The 20,854-nt window shown below is 42.9% G+C and overlaps 2 protein-coding genes across 2 annotated transcripts in view; one reads left to right on the top strand and one right to left on the bottom strand.

Moving 5' to 3' along the window:
- The window catches only part of MAP7D3 (MAP7 domain containing 3), a 253,954-nt gene that overhangs the window by 201,765 nt on the left and 31,335 nt on the right, over positions 1-20,854 (bottom strand). The gene's annotated exons all lie outside the window — the stretch shown is intronic.
- LOC122455713 (adhesion G-protein coupled receptor G6-like) lies at positions 107-19,270 on the top strand. The gene is made up of 3 exons (XM_043492125.1): positions 107-220; positions 4,435-4,605; positions 18,761-19,270. The coding sequence occupies exons 1-3, from the start codon at positions 148-150 to the stop codon at positions 18,820-18,822; spliced, it is 306 nt and encodes a 101-aa protein (XP_043348060.1). The 5' UTR covers positions 107-147; the 3' UTR covers positions 18,823-19,270.

The following is a 20,854-nucleotide window of genomic DNA, read 5'->3' as shown; positions in this document are numbered from 1 at the left end:
GAGCTGTATGATATGTCTATGATATGTGATTGAAGAGAGCATGAAAGCTTCAGAAATGAGGCAGGAGGTTAGGGAATCAATATGAAAAATTCTGATTTTGTCTTCCTTCTTCCTTTAGGGCTCTTTATCTTTGTATATCATTGCCTAATGAAAGAGACGGTGAGGAAGCAGTGCCGAGTGCACTTTTGCTGGGGGAGGTTTCGGCTCAATAATTATTCTGGTAAGACACTTAGGTTTATTGTTTTGCTTGACTCATTTTTAAGCTATTAATGGCATAAGAATTAAAATGGAAATGCTTTTGTGTCACAAAAGTACTGCTTCTATTCTGGCATTTAAGTTTGAGTAAGCTACAGTGAAGGATCAATTGCAGTATATTTTTATCTAATAACTTTTTTCCTAAAATATCTGAATTGACTTGAATATGGAAGTGCTTAGTGTTGCTGTCTTTATATACTGCACTTCTGTGGTACTTGCCATCCAAGGTTCTCAAAATGCTTTACAAATACACCCCTTACAAGGCCTGCCACTGATGTCACATCCATTCTACACCAGAAAGGTGGGGTGTCCCAATGTACAGGTTTTCCACAATTCCCCCACTACAGTGGAAAAGTGTTAGGTCTTAATGTTCCTCCATGAATTCTTCACACATTAGCTATTGAATCTATTAATCAAGGTCCAATGTGGTGAAGGAGTAACAGCATATAGATACAGGACAGATTTTCAAAACAGCTTCAGCCTCACCTCTAAAACTGCAGCTGCAATGGTTTATTGCATGTACAGATGGTATTTTTATACAGAATTTCAATCATTACAGCAAATACAGTTTGCTTCTACAAATCTGAAATTCTGAGCATGCAAAAATCTTGGGCATAATTTTAGAGACTATGTAATGGGGTCAGCACCCACCTCTCACAAGTGCCCCCCCCGGTCAAGTGCATGTGCTTGCCACTTCTCGGTTTGTGATAGTGGGCTGGTACCCACCTCTCGCAAGTTCTCCCCTTAGTCGATGGTTTCTTTGGCAGGTCTTCAGTATCTCAGCCTTCCAGAGAAGTCACACACACTGTCTGTAAGTGGAACAGAACAAACCTCTTCCAGGGGCACTGTTTTCCTGCAGCCCTCCCTAGGCTCCATCCCAGCAGCCAGCCAGGAGCTCCTTCTTAGTTCTCCTGGATCCTGCCCAGACTGAACTGTCTGTGGTACTACTGCTCTTTCAGCCAGCCAGGAATCCCATCCTCACTCTTCTAGCTCCAGGCAGTAACTAACTGATTCTGTTGCTGCTGCTCCTTTTTACATGGCCCTCCTGGCCACTCCTGCAGCCCCTTCCTCTGCAGCCACTCTAAGCCGCTTGGAGGACTTCTCTTCTGCTTCTCTCTGGGACGGGGTGTAGTGAGACCCGGAGGCCTCCAGCAGGGGGCCTCTGGGCCTAGTCCACCCCAACACAAGCTGTTAAAAAATTTGGTATAAAATTAATAGAGTGTGGAACCCCTGGTTACTTCAGTAGCTCTTCTGATTTGACAGCTCAAGAAAGAGCAATTCATGCACTGCCATATAAATATTAATGTGTGTGTATAATATATAATAAAATAATACTGTATGTAATCCATATACTATGCATCAGATTGTGCTTTTAAGGTGCAGGCCTGTGTTGGGGGTGGTGCAGCTCTCCACCACCCCAAGGGATCACAGGGGAAATGCACCACCTCTAAAATGTGTGTAGCACTGTGCAGCTCCAGGGTGCTGCTGGAGAAGCCCTTAATCAGCTCCTGCCATTCCAGCCCCAATCAGGGAGAATGGATTGGGGCTGGGTGAATCGCCCTATGTTTGCCTAGTAACTGACTACACCTGCCAGCCTCATTAGCAGGCGCTATTAGGCTGGAAGGAAGTGAGAGGAAGGGTGTGTGTGTGTGGAGACTAAGAGCAGGAAGTCAGGCTCAGACTCGGAGGGAATAGGAACCTCCTAGTCTGTTGCGGGCCAGGTCTGTGGTAGGCCAAGCAGTGGTAAAGCCTGTATATAGTTGGAAATTGGTGGTGGGAAACTGATCATGAATAAAGAACATGGGTATTGCACCAGTCTGAAGTGTCCCTGATTCATGAAGGAGAGGGGCTAAGGGGCCGAATCCAGAGGGGTGCTGTGGGTATCCCATTACAAGCATGTTCTCTCCTGAACATCTGGCCAACCCCACTGGCTGGTTATAGAGAGTGGGAGGCTATGACCCTACCTCCTTTCCATCCATCCCATCATCTTTGGAATGGCTAGCTAGGAAAGACAATTGTACTTAGTTCCTTTTATGGGGAGGCAGAGGCTCCTTGTATCCATCACCTCTTGCACAGGCATGTTAGAGCTAATGTAAGAATTGCCAGCATGGATTAGAACCAAGGTCCATCTAGTCCAGTATCCTGTCACCAGCACCAGATGCTTCAGAGGAAGGCGCAAGAACTCCACAGAGGGCAGATATGCTTTCCCTGCCATAAGTATCATCCTGGTCTCTAATAGTTGGAGATTGGCATGAGCCCTGAAACAAAGTTTAAAATCCTTCCAAACTCTTTATCATTAATTATGATAACTCTGGGTATTTTTGTTATCCCTATAAATTTCCAATTCCATTCTGAAACCTGTTAAGTTCTTGGCCTCAGTGACTTCATGTCGCAATGAGTTCCACAGTTTAAGCACATTTTGTGAAAAAAAGTATTTCCTTTTACCGGTTTGAATTTCCCACCTTTTAATTGCACTAACTGTATCTTTGTTCTTGTACTATGAGTCGGGGAGAAGGGAAGCTCCCAATCTCCCTTCTCTAGAGCACTTAGTATTTTATAAACTTTTATCATGCCCCCTCTTATTCATTTCATTAGGTAAACTATCTCCGTCTTTTCAATATCACATCACATGAGATTTTTTCCCAGGCCCTTAATCATTCTCATTACCCTTCTCTGACCCCTCACCAGTTCTGCAATATCCTTTTTGAGATGGAGTGACAGTATAGGACAGTATAATAAGTATATCCAGATAAGGCTGCACCACTGATGTATATAAATCCATTATAATATTCTGCATATTGTTCTCCGTCTCATTTCTTATGCATCCTACCATCTTGTTAGCTTTTCTGACAAGAGCTGCTCATTGAGCAGGGGTTTTCATTGATCTGTCCACAATGACAACATACTTGAGTTGATACTGTTAATTTAGAACCTTTTAAGGCATATCAGTAGTTTGAATTAAATCAGATGCTTAAATTATTGATTAAAGGATTAGAAAATGTGCCTTATAATGATAGACTCAAGGAGTTCAATCTATTTAGTTTAACAAATAGAAGATTAAGGGGTGGCTTGATTAGTCTGTAAGTACCAACATGGGGAACAAGTATTTAAAAATGAGCTTTTCAATTTAGCAGAGTAAGGTATAACACGATCCAGTGGCTGGAAGTTGACACTAGAAAATTGAGATTTGAGATAAAGCAGAATTTTTTAACAGTGAGAGTAATTAACCATTGGAACAATTTACCAAATGTCATTGTGGATTCTTCATCACAAACAATTTTTAAATCAAGATTGGCTGTTTTTTCTAAAAGATCTGTGCCAGGACCTATTTGGGGAAAGTTCTCTGGCCTGTTATAGAGGAGGTTAGACTAGATGATCACAATGGTTCCTTCTGATCTTTCAATCTATGAAATTTTATTTCTCATTTTAGTGAAACCTCCCTTTCTAAAGATTAAAGTCACTGTCTTTTTTTTCTTTTTTTTTTGTTTGGCTAGGTACAATGTAGCCTTGGGTGTGTGATTATATATTAACACTCAGAACATAGACAGATGCAATAGACATATTTGCAGATTTACAACAGGAGGGCTAACACACCGAAAGGAATAAAGGCAGAAGAGGAAAGTGTGTTGCAAATGTTCTTACATGCATCACAGTATATTATAAATAGTATTTAAAAAAGAACACAGAGAGGGACTTTTATTTTATAGTTATGCAGATAATTCACCAAAGAGACAGTCTATGGAGGAGCTTCTAATGAAATAAACCTAGAAGAACACAAGAAAGCAATGGGACAATTACATCTTTTGGGTTGCTTACACTTCAAAATCAGGTTTATCAAAGCAAGATCATTTCCATCTGCAATAAACGCCAACAAAGCTCCAGCCCAGAGTGACCAAACTGTAATATATGTCTCCACCGGAGACACGCTCAGGAGAATTAGTATATATGTTATATAGTACTGGAAACATTTCCCCAATGTACAGAGATTGATTCTTGTCTAGTGTAGTTGTGAATGTATTACACAGTACCTATTTCCAAACTCTGCTACCTCAGGAGACCACTCAGAGTGCCATGGAGTAATCAGCAGCATCTCATGATATAGTGACCTAACTAACTGCACCCAAAATATTACCTCTTATATGTCCTTTTATTCCAAAACTCGCCACTCTATAATTTCAGATTGGAGCAGGGCAGGAATATCTGTTGGATATAAACCAAGAAATCTGGAGCATAAACTATCACTGCACTCTTTGAAAGCAACCAAGTCTTTGAAGTCTAATGCAACAAGCTCAACTTCCAATGGTTCAGACTCCTTACCGGAGACTTCTTTGGATATGGACTTGAGAGCAGGTAAAAGGAAAGTAAAGTGTACTGATTTTTATAAATTCAGAATGTAACAAACCAACACCTGTGGCATAGGCCGACTCCGTGGGTGCTCCAAGACTGGAGCACCCACAGTGAAAAATTGGTGGGTGCTCTGCACCCATCGGCAGCCAAGCTCCCCACCCCACCTCACCTCCACCTCCTCCCCTGAGCACATCACATCCCCACTTCTCCTCCCAGCCCTTCATGCCACAAAACAGCTGTTTCATGTCGTAACAAGCTCTGGGAGGGAGGGGGGAGAAGCAGGAACGTGGCACGCTCAGGGGAGGAGGCGGGGCCCGGGTGGGGATTTGGGGAAGGGGTTGAAATGGGGCAGGGAGGGGGTGGAGTTGGGGCAGGGACTTGGGGGAAGGGGTTGGAATGGGGGCGTGGCAGGGGCAGAGATGGGCGGGGCGAGAGGCAGAGGGGGGTCAAGCACCCACCGGCGCCAGCAGAAGTTGGCGCCTATGACCTATGGTTGTCACAGCCCAAGCTGTAGAAATAGAAAAAAATTTGCGACCATGTCTATGTCAGACCCAGACTTCAGACTAGGGTTTCTGTTTCAGCCAGCTTCTGCTAGGCACAGCAGAAATGGAAGGTTACCAAGGAGCTGGCTCTGGCTTCTTGATTCTCTGCTCAGACTTACCGCTAAGTATAGATGGGGGCTACTCTAATTTATGCCATCTGACAAGAGTCCTCAAGGAATTGCCGAAGTGCATTCTACTCTGGATTTGCCCCCTTCCATTCCCAACATGTTACAGATCTGGGGGTTGCACAGGAGTCAGCTTTGCCAGCTCTATGCCAGTTAGGGGCATCTTCACCCCCAAAAGACTCCAGCAGGAGAGTTACACCTTAAAGGGGTCTGATTTTCAGAAAGTGCTGAGCACTCACACTCTGAAAAAGGAGTCTGAAGCTTGGCATGCAAAATCGTTCATCGTTTTTGAAACAGGCCTACTTTCTTTCTCTCCCAAGGAAGTTAAAACATAGTGATATTCTGTTCTCCCTCTTATTTGGAAAGATTTGTTGTAATGAGAGCATTACATAGAAATCTTTATTTCTAAACATGTAAACAAGGGACTCAAACCATGGTTACTGAAAACGATCCTTCATTCATTTTGCCTAGCTGAGGTGCAATACACCCTGGGCTCTGTAACTCCGTCTGCTTAACAGGGAAAACATCCTCGGGCAAGAAGAATATCACCTGTGGATATATAACTGCACAGTATGCAGAAAACTAAGTTTTTGCATTGATACCCAAACTGTTTTTTTTCTGCTTAGCTGAAGACTGTCCTATTTTATGACCTGTACAAATAAATGTTTATCCAAGTATTTATTTATTTTTAATTATAAAATAAGCATTCTGAAGATTGTTATAGGGCTAAAGTCCTGGTCATGCAACCCTTTTGGCTTCAGTGGGATTGCATTGCTGCACATGTGGGGAGAATTTGGCCCTCGTGTTTGTGGTGGTTGCAGTTCAGGCCCCTGATGTTAAGTCTTGACTTGATAATGGAATGCTGCTGAATGATGACATATGTGATACAAAGATCCATTAATTATTTTTGTAACTGTCTGATTTAATTGTTAATTAGCATCAGCATATCAAACCATGTTCAGATCCAAAAGCTACACTCAACTTATAATTAATAAAATGTAGAACTGGTAAAAAAACAAGCTTGGAGTTTCCCAGTCCGAAGAACATGAAACAATAACTGTGAATGTGTAAAAATGTCTCATTTTTAGGGAGTGGCAAACTTTATGGATTGTGAGGCTATGTCTACACTATACACTTTGGTCAATGTAAGTTACATCAGTATAAAGCCGCTGCAGTTAGTATGTTGCTCACATGCATGCATGACTGAATGAATGCATCCGATGAAGTGAGCTGTAGCTCACGAAAGCTTATGCTCTAATAAATTTGTTAGTCTCTAAGGTGCCACAAGTACTCCTTTTCTTTTTGCGAATACAGACTAACACGGCTGCTACTCTGAAACCTGGCATGCATGACTGGCTGCTTGCATCGGTGCTGCACATATTCACCAGGAGTGTTTATGCTGATGTACAGTGCAGTGCACTATGCATAGGTAATCCAGTGTGCCACTTGCTACCATCTAGTGCACTGTCTTTTGGGAAATTTTCACACTATATGGTGAGAAGTGAGTTGTGCAGGGGTGACTAGGAGCAAGGGGTCAAGTTCCATCATGCAAATTTCTCATCCCATAATGCCATCCATAGCCTACACTTGTGTGTCATCTTTTTAAAAAATACCACAAACTCGTGGCACTTTTTGCTATCCACCATCTCTGACAGAAGCATGGAGGCTGCAGAGCTCTGCACTATTGTCATTAACGTTGCAAACACAGGATGAACAATCCTCTGATATTTGCAAAGCTGCAGGAAGTACCACAACAATGGGGGACATGATAGTTTCTTCAAGGATGGATTGCTGAGGGACACAACCAAATCCAATTCAATGTTGTTGGTGGCATTCATGGAACAGCTGCAGATAAAGGAGGGCTGCTTCTGGGCCCGAGAAAAAAGTGCTGAGATTACATTGTAATGTAGGTTTGGAACACTGAGCTGAAGAACTTTCAGCTACAAAAGACCAAATTCATGGTCTGCCAAGTTTGTCCCAGCTCTCCAGCATAGGGACTCCAAAATGAGAGCTGCACTGACAACTGAGATGCAAGTGGCAATTGCACTCTGGAAGCTTGCAATGCCAGATTGCTGCCAGTCAGTGGAAAATCATTTTGGAATTGGAAAATCCAGTGAGGGCTGTTGCCAGGCAAGTGTGCAGGGCCATTAATCATCTCCTGTTATGCAAGAATGTCTTGGCAATGTGCGTGGATGGACTTGGAGCTATGGGGTTTTTGACCTGTGTTGGGGTGACAACCAGCACGCACATCCCTATTTTGGCACCAGTCCATGTTGCCATAGCATACATCAATAGAAAGGGCTATTTTGATATGGTTATGTGAATGATAGTGGATCATGGGAGACACTTCACTGATATCACGTGGGCTGTTAAGGGAAGGTGTATGACACTCGCATCTTTAAGACCACAGGACTGTGCAGAAGCTTGCAAGCAGGGACATTCTTTCCTGAACGATGGATTACTATTGGCAATGGTGAAATGCGAGTAGTGATCCTGGCTGGAATCAGCTTACCCCTTACTCATGAAACTGTACACCAGAAACCTTGACAGAATCAAGAAAAGATTCAACTACTGGCTCTGCAAGTGCAGAATGAAAGCTGAATGTGCTTTTGGTAGGTTGTAGGGATACTCGCATTGTTTACTCACAAGACTGGATCTCAGAGAAAAAAATATCCCAATGGTTACAGCTGCCTGCTGTGTCCTGCATAATATCTGGGAGACAAAGGTAGAAAAGTTTCTGCTGGGTTGAAGGTGGAGCAGCTGTTTGGTGAGTTTGAACAGCCAGTGGACATTATGCGCCTGAGGGTGGCCTAGAGAAGCACCTTAACCAGCAGCCACAGTAATGTGGTATGGTAGAGTGTGCTCTGCTTGGCCCTGCTGTTTTGAGGGTGGTTAGGAACTGTGGAGTGCTTGGTGTACATGTAAGAATACCACACTATCTTTTAATGCACCTATGAATTCTGTGGTGCTTGCTGTATATTATAATTATTACACTGTGTTTTTCACTGAACCTATGAATTCTGTGGTCCTGTACAATTACAAGGAGTAGGTGCTTTGAGTAGCACTAGGCACGGTTAAGTAATAAAGATGAATTTATTTCCCCAAAATAGACATGTATTGTGTACCAAAAACAGTGTAAAAGAAGAATGTGCAATTAAAACACAAACTTCTAAAATAAATTAACAGAACTTTAAAATGGGAAAGGTAGAAAACTTTCCTGTCCATTTCGGCCTCACATACACTATGAGAGCCACTGTAGGTGTATGAGATGCTGTCCTTACTGTCCTCTGGTGTGAAGAGGTAGGGGTTTAGGGATGTAACCCCTGATGCCACATGGAATGTTGAGAGAGGGGTAGGGAGGTGCTAAAATGGAGTTCTTCATGGATTTCAAAGAGAAACGAGTCTATGATTGTTGGACCTGTAGGTCAAAAAGAATCTGCAGCATTTGTGTTTTCTGCCTGAGAAGCCTCATTATAACCTGGTGTAGCTCCCTCTCCTTTTCCTGCTGGGATTTGTTCCAGCCTGCTCTTTCCTCCTCCATGCTCTATGCCATATTCACCCTCCAGGCCCCCTGTTCCAATGCAGCACTGGCTTGCAAGATCTCACTGAACATATCCTCCCTAGTTCTATTCTTTCTCAACATCAGTGTCAGGTGTTCTGCGGGTGTGGAGGGGGCACCTCTCAAGACCACAACGGCAACAGCCACGGATAAAACACAAAAATGTATCATAATATCTACAGTCACAAAGAAAAGCAAAAGATAAGTTTCAGAATGCCTTTGCCTTATCCATATACAAACTTAAAATAAGACACGTTTATTGACACTTCTGCTTTGGAGTGCCTGCACAGCGCTGCTCTCCAATCCCAGCCATGGTGAGTGTGGCCTCCCAACAGCAGGAGGCCTGGGAGAGGGAATGGGGAGGGAATTGTTCAGTTACATGACACAATAAAATTTCGGCCCGTTTCCAGAAGTACAAGTACAGAGCAATGGCACTGAGTACTGTGGTGGTGATTTTAGCGAATATCTCATTCCTGAGAGTAATAAAGGCACAGAGAGGGCAGCTGCTGCTGGCATCCTGAAGCCACACAGGCCCATATGCCACCAGCCTGTGTCCTGCAATGCTGCCTGCTGTCGTCACTGTGGAATGGTGTGGAAAAGTACCCTACTGTGGAGAAAGAAAGGTTGGCATCCCTAGAAGCCTTTGGGAGAGGACTGCAGTGCATCTCCATTAAAGTTTCACTGAGATCTTTCAGAAGAATACAAGGAACATCCCTATATACATAAACAAACTGCTCTGCAAGCCCAGCCCTGCCCTCCCCTCCCTTCTCCCCACCTAATCCGGCAGGGAAATGAAAAGCAGATAACATCTCTCCCTCTGTTCACTGTATTTCTACCTCTTCTCATACAAGTAAAACTATGAAAAGTTGATACCTGTGTCCTGAACCTTGGGGTTGATCCAGGCACCACCTTTACATTTAAAGACTGGAAGGAACAACACATGCATACACATACCCAAGGTTTCTTCCCCTTCACTGAGCTTGTCCACGCTCAGCTGGTGAGACTGGCTAGACTGCGGTGGAGTCTCAAAAAGATCCTAGCCTGTGGCATAGCTGGACCTCTCTCCCCGCCAAATCATGGTAGGGGTCTGTGTCTCGGGCTCCTCAGAGGTACTGATGGTGGTCTGCAGGGTGTTGGTGCTGTATGCAGTTCACTGTAAAAGCAGCAGGTCTCTGGTTTGGCACCAGTTCGATCATTGGCTTCTCTGGTCTTGTGGTACACCTGCTGCAGTACCTTCACTTTTACATAGCACTGCTGCTCTTCCCTGTCATATCCTTTCACCTCATTCCCTGGGCAATCTTTTCATAGATGTCCATGTTTTTATGACTGGTCTGTAGCTGTGCCTGCACAGCCTTTTCCCCCCAGGGGCCCAGGAGATCCAATCCTGTCGACTCCAGGCAGGAGCATGTCTAGTGTGTGGAGCTGCCCTGGTCAGCTGTGCAGTTGTACACAAGAAAGGGGAGCTGCTAGGTGTGCTTGCTAAGCTGGGCAATCAGGAAAAGAAGCCACTTCAAAAATATGTAGGGTTTTTAAAAGGCAGGTGGGCGTTTAGTTTCTGTGACACCTGAGTAGTGGAGTTTACAACTGTGTCCAGAGAAGTCATTGTTGGGCATTGTGGGACAGCTGCTGGAGGAATGTTAGGATTAACATAGGTCACACAGTGCCTACACTCACAGTATGTCAACTTCAGTAGGTCGTCCACCGCACAACACTGTTCGAGGAGGTGGTATTACTGCGTCACCATAATGGGGCACTTACATCAGCCAGAGACAAATCTGAATGTATACACATGAGCAAATAGGTCAACACAAGGCAACATATCAAACTAACTTTGTAATATAGACTAAACTTCAAGTTTTATGGGCTCAGCAAACTATTGTTTTGCTTCAAAGTGTATGCAATATGCTACATAGCACCTATTTCTATACATTTAAACCCTTCTTTAAAAAGTTTCTCTATTTAAAGGGAAGCCTATGCTAACTTTTAGGGACTGTAGAACACCCCTAAAAGTAAGGCTGAGACTAGAAAGTGGGCTCTATATAGCATAGCATATATATTTTTCATTGGAAATGTTCTTTTCACCATCCTCACCCCCAATCCTTTCTCACATCCTCTCTTTTTGTGTTCTGTTTTGCCTGCCCTCTGTTCCATTTTTTACCCAATGAGTTTGACAGAAATTTTTTTTTCAGTCTTTCCTACAAGGAACATGTACACAACAATGTTCAGTTTGCAGCCTAACTTTTGAGCCACTTGGCCAATGTTTTTAAAGATGGGTGTCTAGTGTTGAGCATTTAAGTCAGTATTTATGCTCCTAAATCAGTGTCCTTTCTGAGAGCTGAGAGCTTTGAGTGTTCCTTGCTTCAGGAAATCAGGAGTCTTTGATTTAGGAATCTAAATACAGATTGAGAGGACCCGCTCGAGACACCCATGTTTGAAAATGTTCTCCAACATCTTCACGTGAAATTTGAAATCACGCAACACTAAGTTTGCCCATCCCTGCTAGTCATCTACTGTATAATGAACATCCAAGCACATGGCATGGGCTTAAGCGATAAATGAGTTTTGTTTTTTACTGTAAAAAATAAATTATTTTAATTTCTACCGTTTCTAGAGCTGCCAAATCTTCTCTCTGGAGAAACATTTTGCTTTGAATTCACTAGGGGCTGAATGCCATCTTTTATTTAATTAAGGACTTCAGTAGCTCAGACATGGGTGAGGTTTTTTGTAGGAGTGGGTGGGTGAGATTCTGTGGCCTGCGCTGTGTGGAGGTCGGATTAGATGATCAGAATGGTCCCTTCTGACCTTAGTATCTATGAATCTATGAATGTCAGCACCGATGGCTGGAATAATATTGCTTGACAAGTACTTCTTGATACATCAGTCAACTTCCTTGTGTTGTTGATGGCCTAATTCAGCTCTCCTAGAAGTAAACAGGAGTCTTTCCAGTGGGGGCTGGCTCAGGCTGTTTCTATGAGGAATGGCTTTTGATGTTATGGTAAAAAATATTACTCCAAATAAAGAAACCATCCAGAGGAACGGTAGATATGGTCTTGCTCTTTTACTCAAGGATTTTTCAGCATGATATGGTTAAATCAATGGCATGCATACCAAACTGAATAATAGCTGCACTTTTGAATGCATTCCTCCCTATCGTTCCAGCTCATAATCAAACTTACGATTTTTGATAATTGCTCTCTTAAACAGTAAGACTTATCTTTACCAGAGATGAAGAACTGAAGTAATATAATGGAATGATGTTTTAGAGTCTGTATATGAAATAGGAAATATAAAAGGTTCTTTTATTCAGTGAATAACTCCCACACAGCAATTAGTGGGGAAGATGAATATTTCAATGAACAGTAGCAACAGCAAGCCTTCTTGAAATTAGATAGATAAGCGTCAGGTGCATGGTTTTATGGGGGAAAAGGTTAGCATATGAAAGCAAGCAAACAAACAAAAAGCCCCACCTAGTAATTACCCTTCTGTATCTTGAAATGCTGTTAATGGGGAAGGAACCTAATATGAGAAGTAATATAACTGCCAGAGAGATGCTTGCATTGTCTTCCACTGCATGAGCAAGCCCAAAGCGACCTCTTATTTTCAACAGTGCTGAGAATATTATCTCTATGTTTCACATCTACTGCTAAGTATCCTTTTAATACTGCTTATGGTGAAGTATTTAAGCACGCCTGCTTTCTGCAGACTGAATACCACAGCAAAATGAAGTGCAGCACCTCCCAGTTCTGGGCTATGCTGCAGGCTGGAGAGGACACAAAGTCCTGGGATTCTATACAAGTTATGGCAGCCTCCCTGGGTTGTCTGATGGGTTACAGGGATGCCCGGAATCTTCAAAAGGTTGCATTGCATGCTGCAACCTCCACCACCATATTTGATGCCCCTAACCCTCAGCCCCACCAGCACACCTTATGGGTCCTCAGGAGGCAGCCTTATGGCTGTCTTTACAGTGTCTGCACTGGGGGAATACACTAATAGCAAGAACCAGAGCTTTTAGGGTCATGTTTACACCACTCCAGCCCTTTTACATAGCATAAGGGGTACAGAGCAGGGGTACCAGACTTTCTTCCTTAGCTTCTGTGGTTTCAGCTCTCATTGTTCCCTTATTTTTCTGATGTTGAATCTCTTTGTATATACATGTTCACTAAATCATAGCATTAAAAATGAATTACAGGAAAGTAAAATAAGTCAATGAGTCATAATGGCAACAACTCTCCAGCACAGTGGGCCTCCTTTCTATCACTCTAGTGACACAATGCAGCCACAGACAGTGCACCCTGACATTTTAGAGATGATTTCAGAGTAGCAGCCGTGTTAGTCTGTATTCACAAAAAGAAAAGGAGTACTTGTGGCACCTTAGAGACTAACAAATTTATTAGAGCATAAGCTTTCGTGAGCTACAGCTCACTTCATCGGATGCATTTGGTGGAAAAAACAGAGGAGAGATTTATATACACATACACAGAGAACATGAAACAATGGGTTTATCATACACACTGTAAGGAGAGTGATCACTTAAGATAAGCCATCACCAGCAGCAGGGGGGGGGAAAGGAGGAAAACCTTTCATGGTGACAAGCAAGGTAGGCTATTTCCAGCAGTTAACAAGAATATCAGAGGAACAGTGGGGGGTGGGGTGGGAGGGAGAAATACCATGGGGAAATAGTTTTACTTTGTGTAATGACTCATCCATTCCCAGTCTCTATTCAAGCCTAAATTAATTGTATCCAGTTTGCAAATTAATTCCAATTCAGCAGTCTCTTGTCGGAGTCTGTTTTTGAAGCTTTTTTGTTGAAGTATAGCCACTCTTAGGTCTGTGATCGAGTGACCAGAGAGATTGAAGTGTTCTCCAACTGGTTTTTGAATGTTATAATTCTTGACGTCTGATTTGTGTCCATTCATTCTTTTACGTAGAGACTGTCCAGTTTGGCCAATGTACATGGCAGAGGGGCATTGCTGGCACATGGTGGCATATATCACATTGGTAGATGTGCAGGTGAACGAGCCTCTGATAGTGTGGCTGATGTGATTAGGCCCTATGATGGTATCCCCTGAATAGATATGTGGACAGAGTTGGCAACGGGCTTTGTTGCAAGGATAGGTTCCTGGGTTAGTGGTTCTGTTGTGTGGTGTGTGGTTGCTGGTGAGTATTTGCTTCAGATTGGGGGGCTGTCTGTAAGCAAGGACTGGTCTGTCTCCCAAGATCTGTGGAGAGTGATGGGTCGTCCTTCAGGATAGGTTGTAGATCCTTGAGGATGCGTTGGAGAGGTTTTAGTTGGGGGCTGAAGGTGATGGCTAGTGGCGTTCTGTTGTTTTCTTTGTTGGGCCTGTCCTGTAGTAGGTGACTTCTGGGTACTCTTCTGGCTCTGTCATTCTGTTTCTTCACTTCAGCAGGTGGGTATTGTAGTTGTAGGAATGCATGATAGAGATCTTGTAGGTGTTTGTCTCTGTCTGAGGGGTTGGAGCAAATGCGGTTATATCGTAGCGCTTGGCTGTAGACAATGGATCGAGTGGTATGATCTGGATGAAAGCTAGAGGCATGTAGGTTGGAATAGCGGTCAGTAGGTTTCCGATATAGGGTGGTGTTTATGTGACCATCGCTTATTAGCACTGTAGTGTCCAGGAAGTGGATCTCTTGTGTGGACTGGTCCAGGCTGAGGTTGATAGTGGGATGGAAATTGTTGAAATCATGGTGGAATTCCTCAAGAGCTTCTTTTCCATGGGTCCAGATGATGAAGATGTTATCAATGTAGCGCAAGTAGAGTAGGGGCATTAGGGGACGAGAGCTGAGGAAGCGTTGTTCTAAGTCAGCCATAAAAATGTTGGCATACTGTGGGGCCATGCGGGTACCCATCGCAGTGCCGCTGATTTGAAGGTATACATTGTCACCAAATGTGAAATAGTTATGGGTGAGGACCTGGACCAGTCCACACAAGAGATCCACTTCCTGGATACTTCCTGGATGCATCCGATGAAGTGAGCTGTAGCTCACGAAAGCTTATGCTCTAATAAATTTGTTAGTCTCTAAGGTGCCACCAGTACTCCTTTTCTTTCTCCTTACAGTGTGTATGATAAACCCATTGTTTCATGTTCTCTGTGTGTGTGTATATAAATCTCTCCTCTGTTTTTTCCCACCAAATGCATCCGATGAAGTGAGCTGTAGCTCACGAAAGCTTATGCGCTAATAAATTTGTTAGTCTCTAAGGTGCCACAAGTACTCCTTTTCATTTTAGAGAAGAGAAATTTTCAGTGGCACAAAATCACTATAGCAGATTCTGTGCCACATCCGCCCCGCAGCCCATGCAAAGGAAAGGGGATGTGATGGGGCTGTATAAGATGATTTCAGCTACTATAACGATCCTAATGGCTGTTGGCAGCTTGCATGAGACAGGGTAACCAAAAGGATATTCTAATGTGTGCTGGGGATTTGGCTGGCACACGGATACTCCAGGACTGGGGCAATGCAAAAGTTATTTAAAGCTAACTTTGCCCCTTCCCACAGCTGGTCCTAAGAATCTGGCCCAATACGTTGTTTACACTCTGTTTTCCAAATCTCTTTTAGCCCCATTAAGCTCTTTGCTGAATTGTGTGTGTATTCACTTAGTGCCTAGAATGGTTTGTAATCTGGTCATGAAGAAACAAAGACTGTATAGATTTTTTTGAGGACTGGTGGTTCAAAAAATAATTTATTTTGATAAAGGTGGGATTAGTGAAAGAGAAAGTGAATTCAAATTTTAATATATGCAGCTATATGTATTGTACTCTTCACTTCTCCAATGGCTGGAGGAGCAGTGCAAGGATGATCCTAATTGGATAAGTATATCCTGATAAAGAAGCCAGGATATCTGAGCCTAAAGGAAAACACTCTCTCTTTCTAATCTCCTACATTACTTACAATGAGTTAATAAAAAGGTGACCCAACGGGGGGCATAATTGATTTTCTAAAAACTTTTGATAAAGAGTTTTACAAGAAACTAAAAGGAAATAAATGACCACAAGGAGAGGGATAAAAGAGCTAGATTAGAAACTGGGCAAGCAATAAGAAGCAACGATGCTGGAGTGTTGACTGCTTCTCAGCAAGGTCAGAAATAACTGGGAGTCCTGCCTGAGAAAGGAGGGCAGGAGCCATCTATCTTTCTCATGTTAGAGGTATAATAGTGGGAAGGTCAACAAGCATACTGCAGGTGATGCGGATATTTTAGTCCTCAGTAGTCTAAATTTTTTTAACTTGAAAAGCAAAATCCGGAAATAAACTTAAAAATACATCAACTTGCTTAGCAAAAAGCACAGCACCATTTGTTCTAGGAAGATGGTTAGCTTGTTTCCATTTTCCATCATGTGTCTAATGGCTTTTCCAGCTAAACAGGGTATCATTTATGTTTCAAATGCAGCATTGTTTAGGTTGTCAGCAAGAGTGAAGAAGTATAATTTTCTTTGGGCTTGAATAATATCTTCTGCAAAGGCCCCATTACATTTGCTCTCCTTTAGCATATCTCCACTGACATTCTGTCATAGAATTGTGCAGTGATATTATCCACAGGAATAGGAGACGCACAAAGACAAATGTAATTAAAAATTGTTATGCTCTCATGATTCACACTTTAATCATTTTTAGTGACTGGAATAGCTTCTGATCCTACAATTCCGGTTTAGCATCTAAAATGAAGGCTCGAGGTTTGTTACAAAAACAAATTATTTTCCACACTGGTTTTTTAGTTGCATCTGCTGAATGTGTTCACTCTTGGGATATGCTCATCTGAAGCTCTTTTGATTTCTGAATTGTTCTTAGTTACCCTTAAATTGCTTGTTTACAGCTGGTACATACACCAGAAAAACATGTTCTGCTTTAAACTGGCTCACGTAGGGATTTTTTAAAAATGCATCAAGATTTTATGTCAAATCACAGCTGGTTATTAACACAGGGCTAGACTATGCCTTTAGACCCAACACTGAACAAGGGGGTGATGGGTAAGCTGCACTACCCCAGCAGTAGTCCTGGGTGGCATAGTGTCTCAGAGATACATCTGGGAAACAAAGTTCCCTCTCTTCTCTCTTTTTTTGGGCAAGTTAGATGTAGTAATTTGTGGCTGATAGAGTTTAGGCCCAGAAGGGTCCATCACGATCATATAGTCTGACCTCCAGCACACTGGAGGCCACAGAATCTCACCCACTCCCTCCTGTAATAGACTCTAACCTCTGGCGGAGTTAATGAAGTCCTCAAATCATAGTTTAAAGACTTCAAGTTATAGAGAATCCATCATTTACACTAGTTCAAACCTGTAAGTGACCCATGACCCATGCTGCAGAGGAAGGCAAAAAACCCTCAGGGTCTCTGCCAATCTGACTCAGGGAAAAATTCCTTCCCAACCGCGAATATGGCAATCAGTTGGACCCTGAGCATTTCAGCAGGACCCAACAGGCAGACACCAGGAAATAATTCTCTGTAGTAATCCACAGCCCTCCATAGCTAGTGTCTCATCATTAGCCATTGGGGATATTTGCTACCAGTAGTCACAGGTCGGCAACATGCCATTGTAGGCAGTCTCATCATACCATCCTCTCCATAAACTTATCAAGCTCAGTCTTGAAGCCAGTTAGGTTTTTTGCCCCCACTGCTCCTCTAGAAGGCTGTTCCAGGACTTCACTACTCTGATGGTTAGAAACCATCATCTAATGTCAAGCCTAAACTTGTTGATGGCCAGTTTATATCCATTTATTCCTGGGTCAACACTGGTGCTTAACTTAAATAACTCCTCTCCCTTCCTGGTATATATACCCTGATGTATTTATAGAGAGCAGTCATATCTTCCCTCAGCCTCCATTTGGTTAGGCTAAACAAGCCAAGCTCTTTGAATCTCCTCTAGTAAGATAGGTTTTCCATTCCTCTGATCTTCCTAGTAGCCCTTCTCTGCACCTGCTCCAGTTTGAATTCATCTTTCTTAAACATGGGAGACCAGAACTGCATATATTATGCCAGATGAGGTCTCACCAGTGCCTTGTATAATGGTACTAACACTTCTCTGTCTCCACTGGAGATATGGAGTCCCATGGATATTTTGGCAGGGTTAGGGACAGTGGACATAACCCCAAGGACGAAGTTGTGCACTAGTGGCTCAAGTTGGAGGATGATGTGGAGCACACGGCAGGTTCGTCTAGTGGTGCGGCAAGTCAGGACCTCTTTTCCACTCCGGAAAGGTCTAGCCAGTCCCAGCAGTCCATCTCTGGCATGCATGATGCAGGAGAGGAGAGCCCTGGTAAGTGATCTTTTTGAGTTGATTCTGCTTGATTATATGAGGTAGAGCTGTTCTTTGCTCTTTATATTCTAGAAGTGGGAGAAGGGATAGAAATGTACAAGACTACCTGTTTGCATGTGCTCCACGTTTCCTTGTGCAGCTAAGGAGTGCAGTGGAAGAGTGCGTTAATGCACACTGAGATTTCAAGGGAATCCTCCAGAGAGGTCTCTATGAAACTTTCCTGGAGGTTCTCACCAATCCTCGGCTGAAGGTTCCTTGGCAGAGCTGCTTTGTTTCTTCCTTCATTGTAGGAAACTTTCCCATGCCAATCGGCAATCACTTATGCATGGAACAGGTGAGCAGCATAGGGACCGGGTCAGAAGCCACATGCGTGCAGGGAGATACACCCTTGCTTACCCTCAGGATTGAGATATTGGCTTCAGTGACCCCGCCTGTGGAAAACAGTGGCAGAATTTACAATATTGTTGCTAGTCACCTGCAGTGATCCCCTTAAGAAACCACTTAGATCCTCTGCCCCATCTTGACTGTGTTTGCTGAGATGTGTGCTTGCCAAGGGACAGTGAGAAAGTGATTCATATGAAAAAAGTGTACTTACTATAATGATTCAATGCTGTGCGTGAATTAACAATCATGCTTCTGTTTATTGTTCCTTATGCTTCTGCAGATGTGGCCTTCAGGGGAACCCCCTACACAACAGCAGAGAGCCTCCACCAGACAAGGAAGTGACCAAGGTGGAGCAAGGAGGACATGTTCTGAGAGGTGCAGCAATCCTCAGAGGCTGAAAAAAGAGAATGCAGGGAGTGGAGAGAGACACTGAAGGAAAAATTTAAAATAGAACAGAAATGAGAGTGAGGAGCAGAGCCTGGAACAGATGATAAAAGTGATGGAAGAGCAAACAGAGATGTTGGAAGTCTCTAATTATGCTCCAGGCAGAAAACATGCATGCTCGTTCCCCCTGCAATTGATACAGATGCTTTCCAGGCCCTCCCCAAATTCCTCCCACAGATTCCTTGCAACTTCCCAGAATGTCTCAGTACCCCATTCACTCCACCCCTTCAGACAGCTTCCAAAATGATAGCTGGACTTACACGCAACTATGAGAGCCTACACTGCCCTGCATTCTTATCTCCCTTCCCACCTAGTCTTTTGTGTGTGTTGGTAACTGGTATTTAATAAAAACAGGTTTCAGAGTAGCAGCCGTGTTAGTCTGTATTCGCAAAAAGAAAAGGAGTACTTGTGGCACCTTAGAGACTAACAAATTTATTAGAGCATAAGCTTTCGTGAGCTACAGCATCCGATGAAGTGAGCTGTAGCTCACGAAAGCTTATGCTCTAATAAATTTGTTAGTCTCTAAGGTGCCACAAGTACTCCTTTTCTTTTTAATAAAAACAAACTCACAGACAAACTCCTCACAATTACCACAAACTGGCACTTGTTTAGGCAACATAATCGGAGAAGCCAGAGATTGAATGTACATGGAGAGTAAATGCTTTTGTCAGAGACAGAGCATAGTTATAGCACAGGACTGGCAGTCAGAGTTCTGGGTTCTATACTCAGCTCCATCTCTGTCTTTCTGTGTGATCTTGGCAGAATCACTTAACTGCTCTGAGACTGTGTTTGCTCCTCTTTCAAATGTGGATAACAATATTTCTGATCTCTTGGGGTGCTGTGAAACAATTATTAATCTTCCTGATTGTCTTTGCAGGTCAGGTGAGTCACTTTGTCAAAGAACTGTGCACTTGTACTGCCTATGTTGTTCCTTTTAAAAGGATAACAAAATAATTCTGTTTCTAGGACTGTCAATCTGATGCTATTCACCACTGAAAAATAAAAGAATGCAAAACTGTCTTCACACCTTTCATTTTAATCATTTCTAGTTTTACTATTGGCCCATCTCTCTGGAGTGTTCATAGTCTCCATCAATAGGGCATAAAACATGTTTTGAGCCATCAAAATGGGTGACCAATGTTGAGGAAGTTCTAGCAATCATTTTCTTGGCACTGCATGATTCTGAGCAGCATCTGGTCACTAGTAATTATTGAAGGCAACCTTTTTATGAGAGAAATACATTTAATTAGTATTGGATATGTTACAGTATCCAGTGCTTAGAGCTCCATTCTAAATCACATGTGTTGTAAAAAGGGCACATGGGCCTGAGCAGACTTTTTGCGACTGAGATACAAGACCTCCCAGTAACATCTGATCAGAAATGAGCCTTTAGATGTGGAAGTAAACACAATTCTACTTTCAAATAGTAAAAGGTTTATCAACGTCTCTAGAGGTAGAAATAACACTATCCCACTACTTCTGTGTTTCAAGAGGTAGGCTGGAAGGCCAGCTCTGATGAGCTGTCAGAATCATTGCTTAGCGATGCAGTACCGAGAATGATAGTTTATTGGTTAAAGCCTGAGAAAATGGCTTCCAAACTTGCTAGAAGATGTAAACCCAGAGTGTCCAGTAGAGGAGCTGGTGGAATTTAATTTTCTTTGTGATATTTGACAGGTGGTGAAAGGCATTTACCAGTCATTAGCTTGAAACTCCTACTGTTCTCCACCACTGTTACATCACATCATCCCAACCTTCTTGACAACTTCTAAGAATCCCTGACTAGTTTCAATATATGAATGGTCAGAATCTATTTTCATATTGGTTTATTAAAGGGATTTCTTTGGTGTCACTTCTCTGCAGAGAGGAAAATGAGAATAAGAAATCTCTTAATTTCTGTTAGCAGATGAATGCTCAGCAAATGAAATAAACC

This window comes from Dermochelys coriacea, chromosome 9 (assembly GCF_009764565.3).
Source record: "Dermochelys coriacea isolate rDerCor1 chromosome 9, rDerCor1.pri.v4, whole genome shotgun sequence".
NCBI lineage: Eukaryota > Metazoa > Chordata > Testudines > Dermochelyidae > Dermochelys > Dermochelys coriacea.
Note: the sequence above shows the minus strand (reverse complement) of the source record. Positions and strands in the feature narration are given on the sequence as shown.

Excerpts from the sequence above, each read along its gene's own strand:
- LOC122455713 (XM_043492125.1), top strand. The coding sequence starts at position 148 with ATGAAAGAGACGGTGAGGAAGCAGTGCCGAGTGCACTTTTGCTGGGGG. Across the intron at positions 221-4,434 it reads TCGGCTCAATAATTATTCTG|ATTGGAGCAGGGCAGGAATA; the intron begins GTAAGACACTTA and ends CTATAATTTCAG. Across the intron at positions 4,606-18,760 it reads GGATATGGACTTGAGAGCAG|ATGTGGCCTTCAGGGGAACC; the intron begins GTAAAAGGAAAG and ends ATGCTTCTGCAG.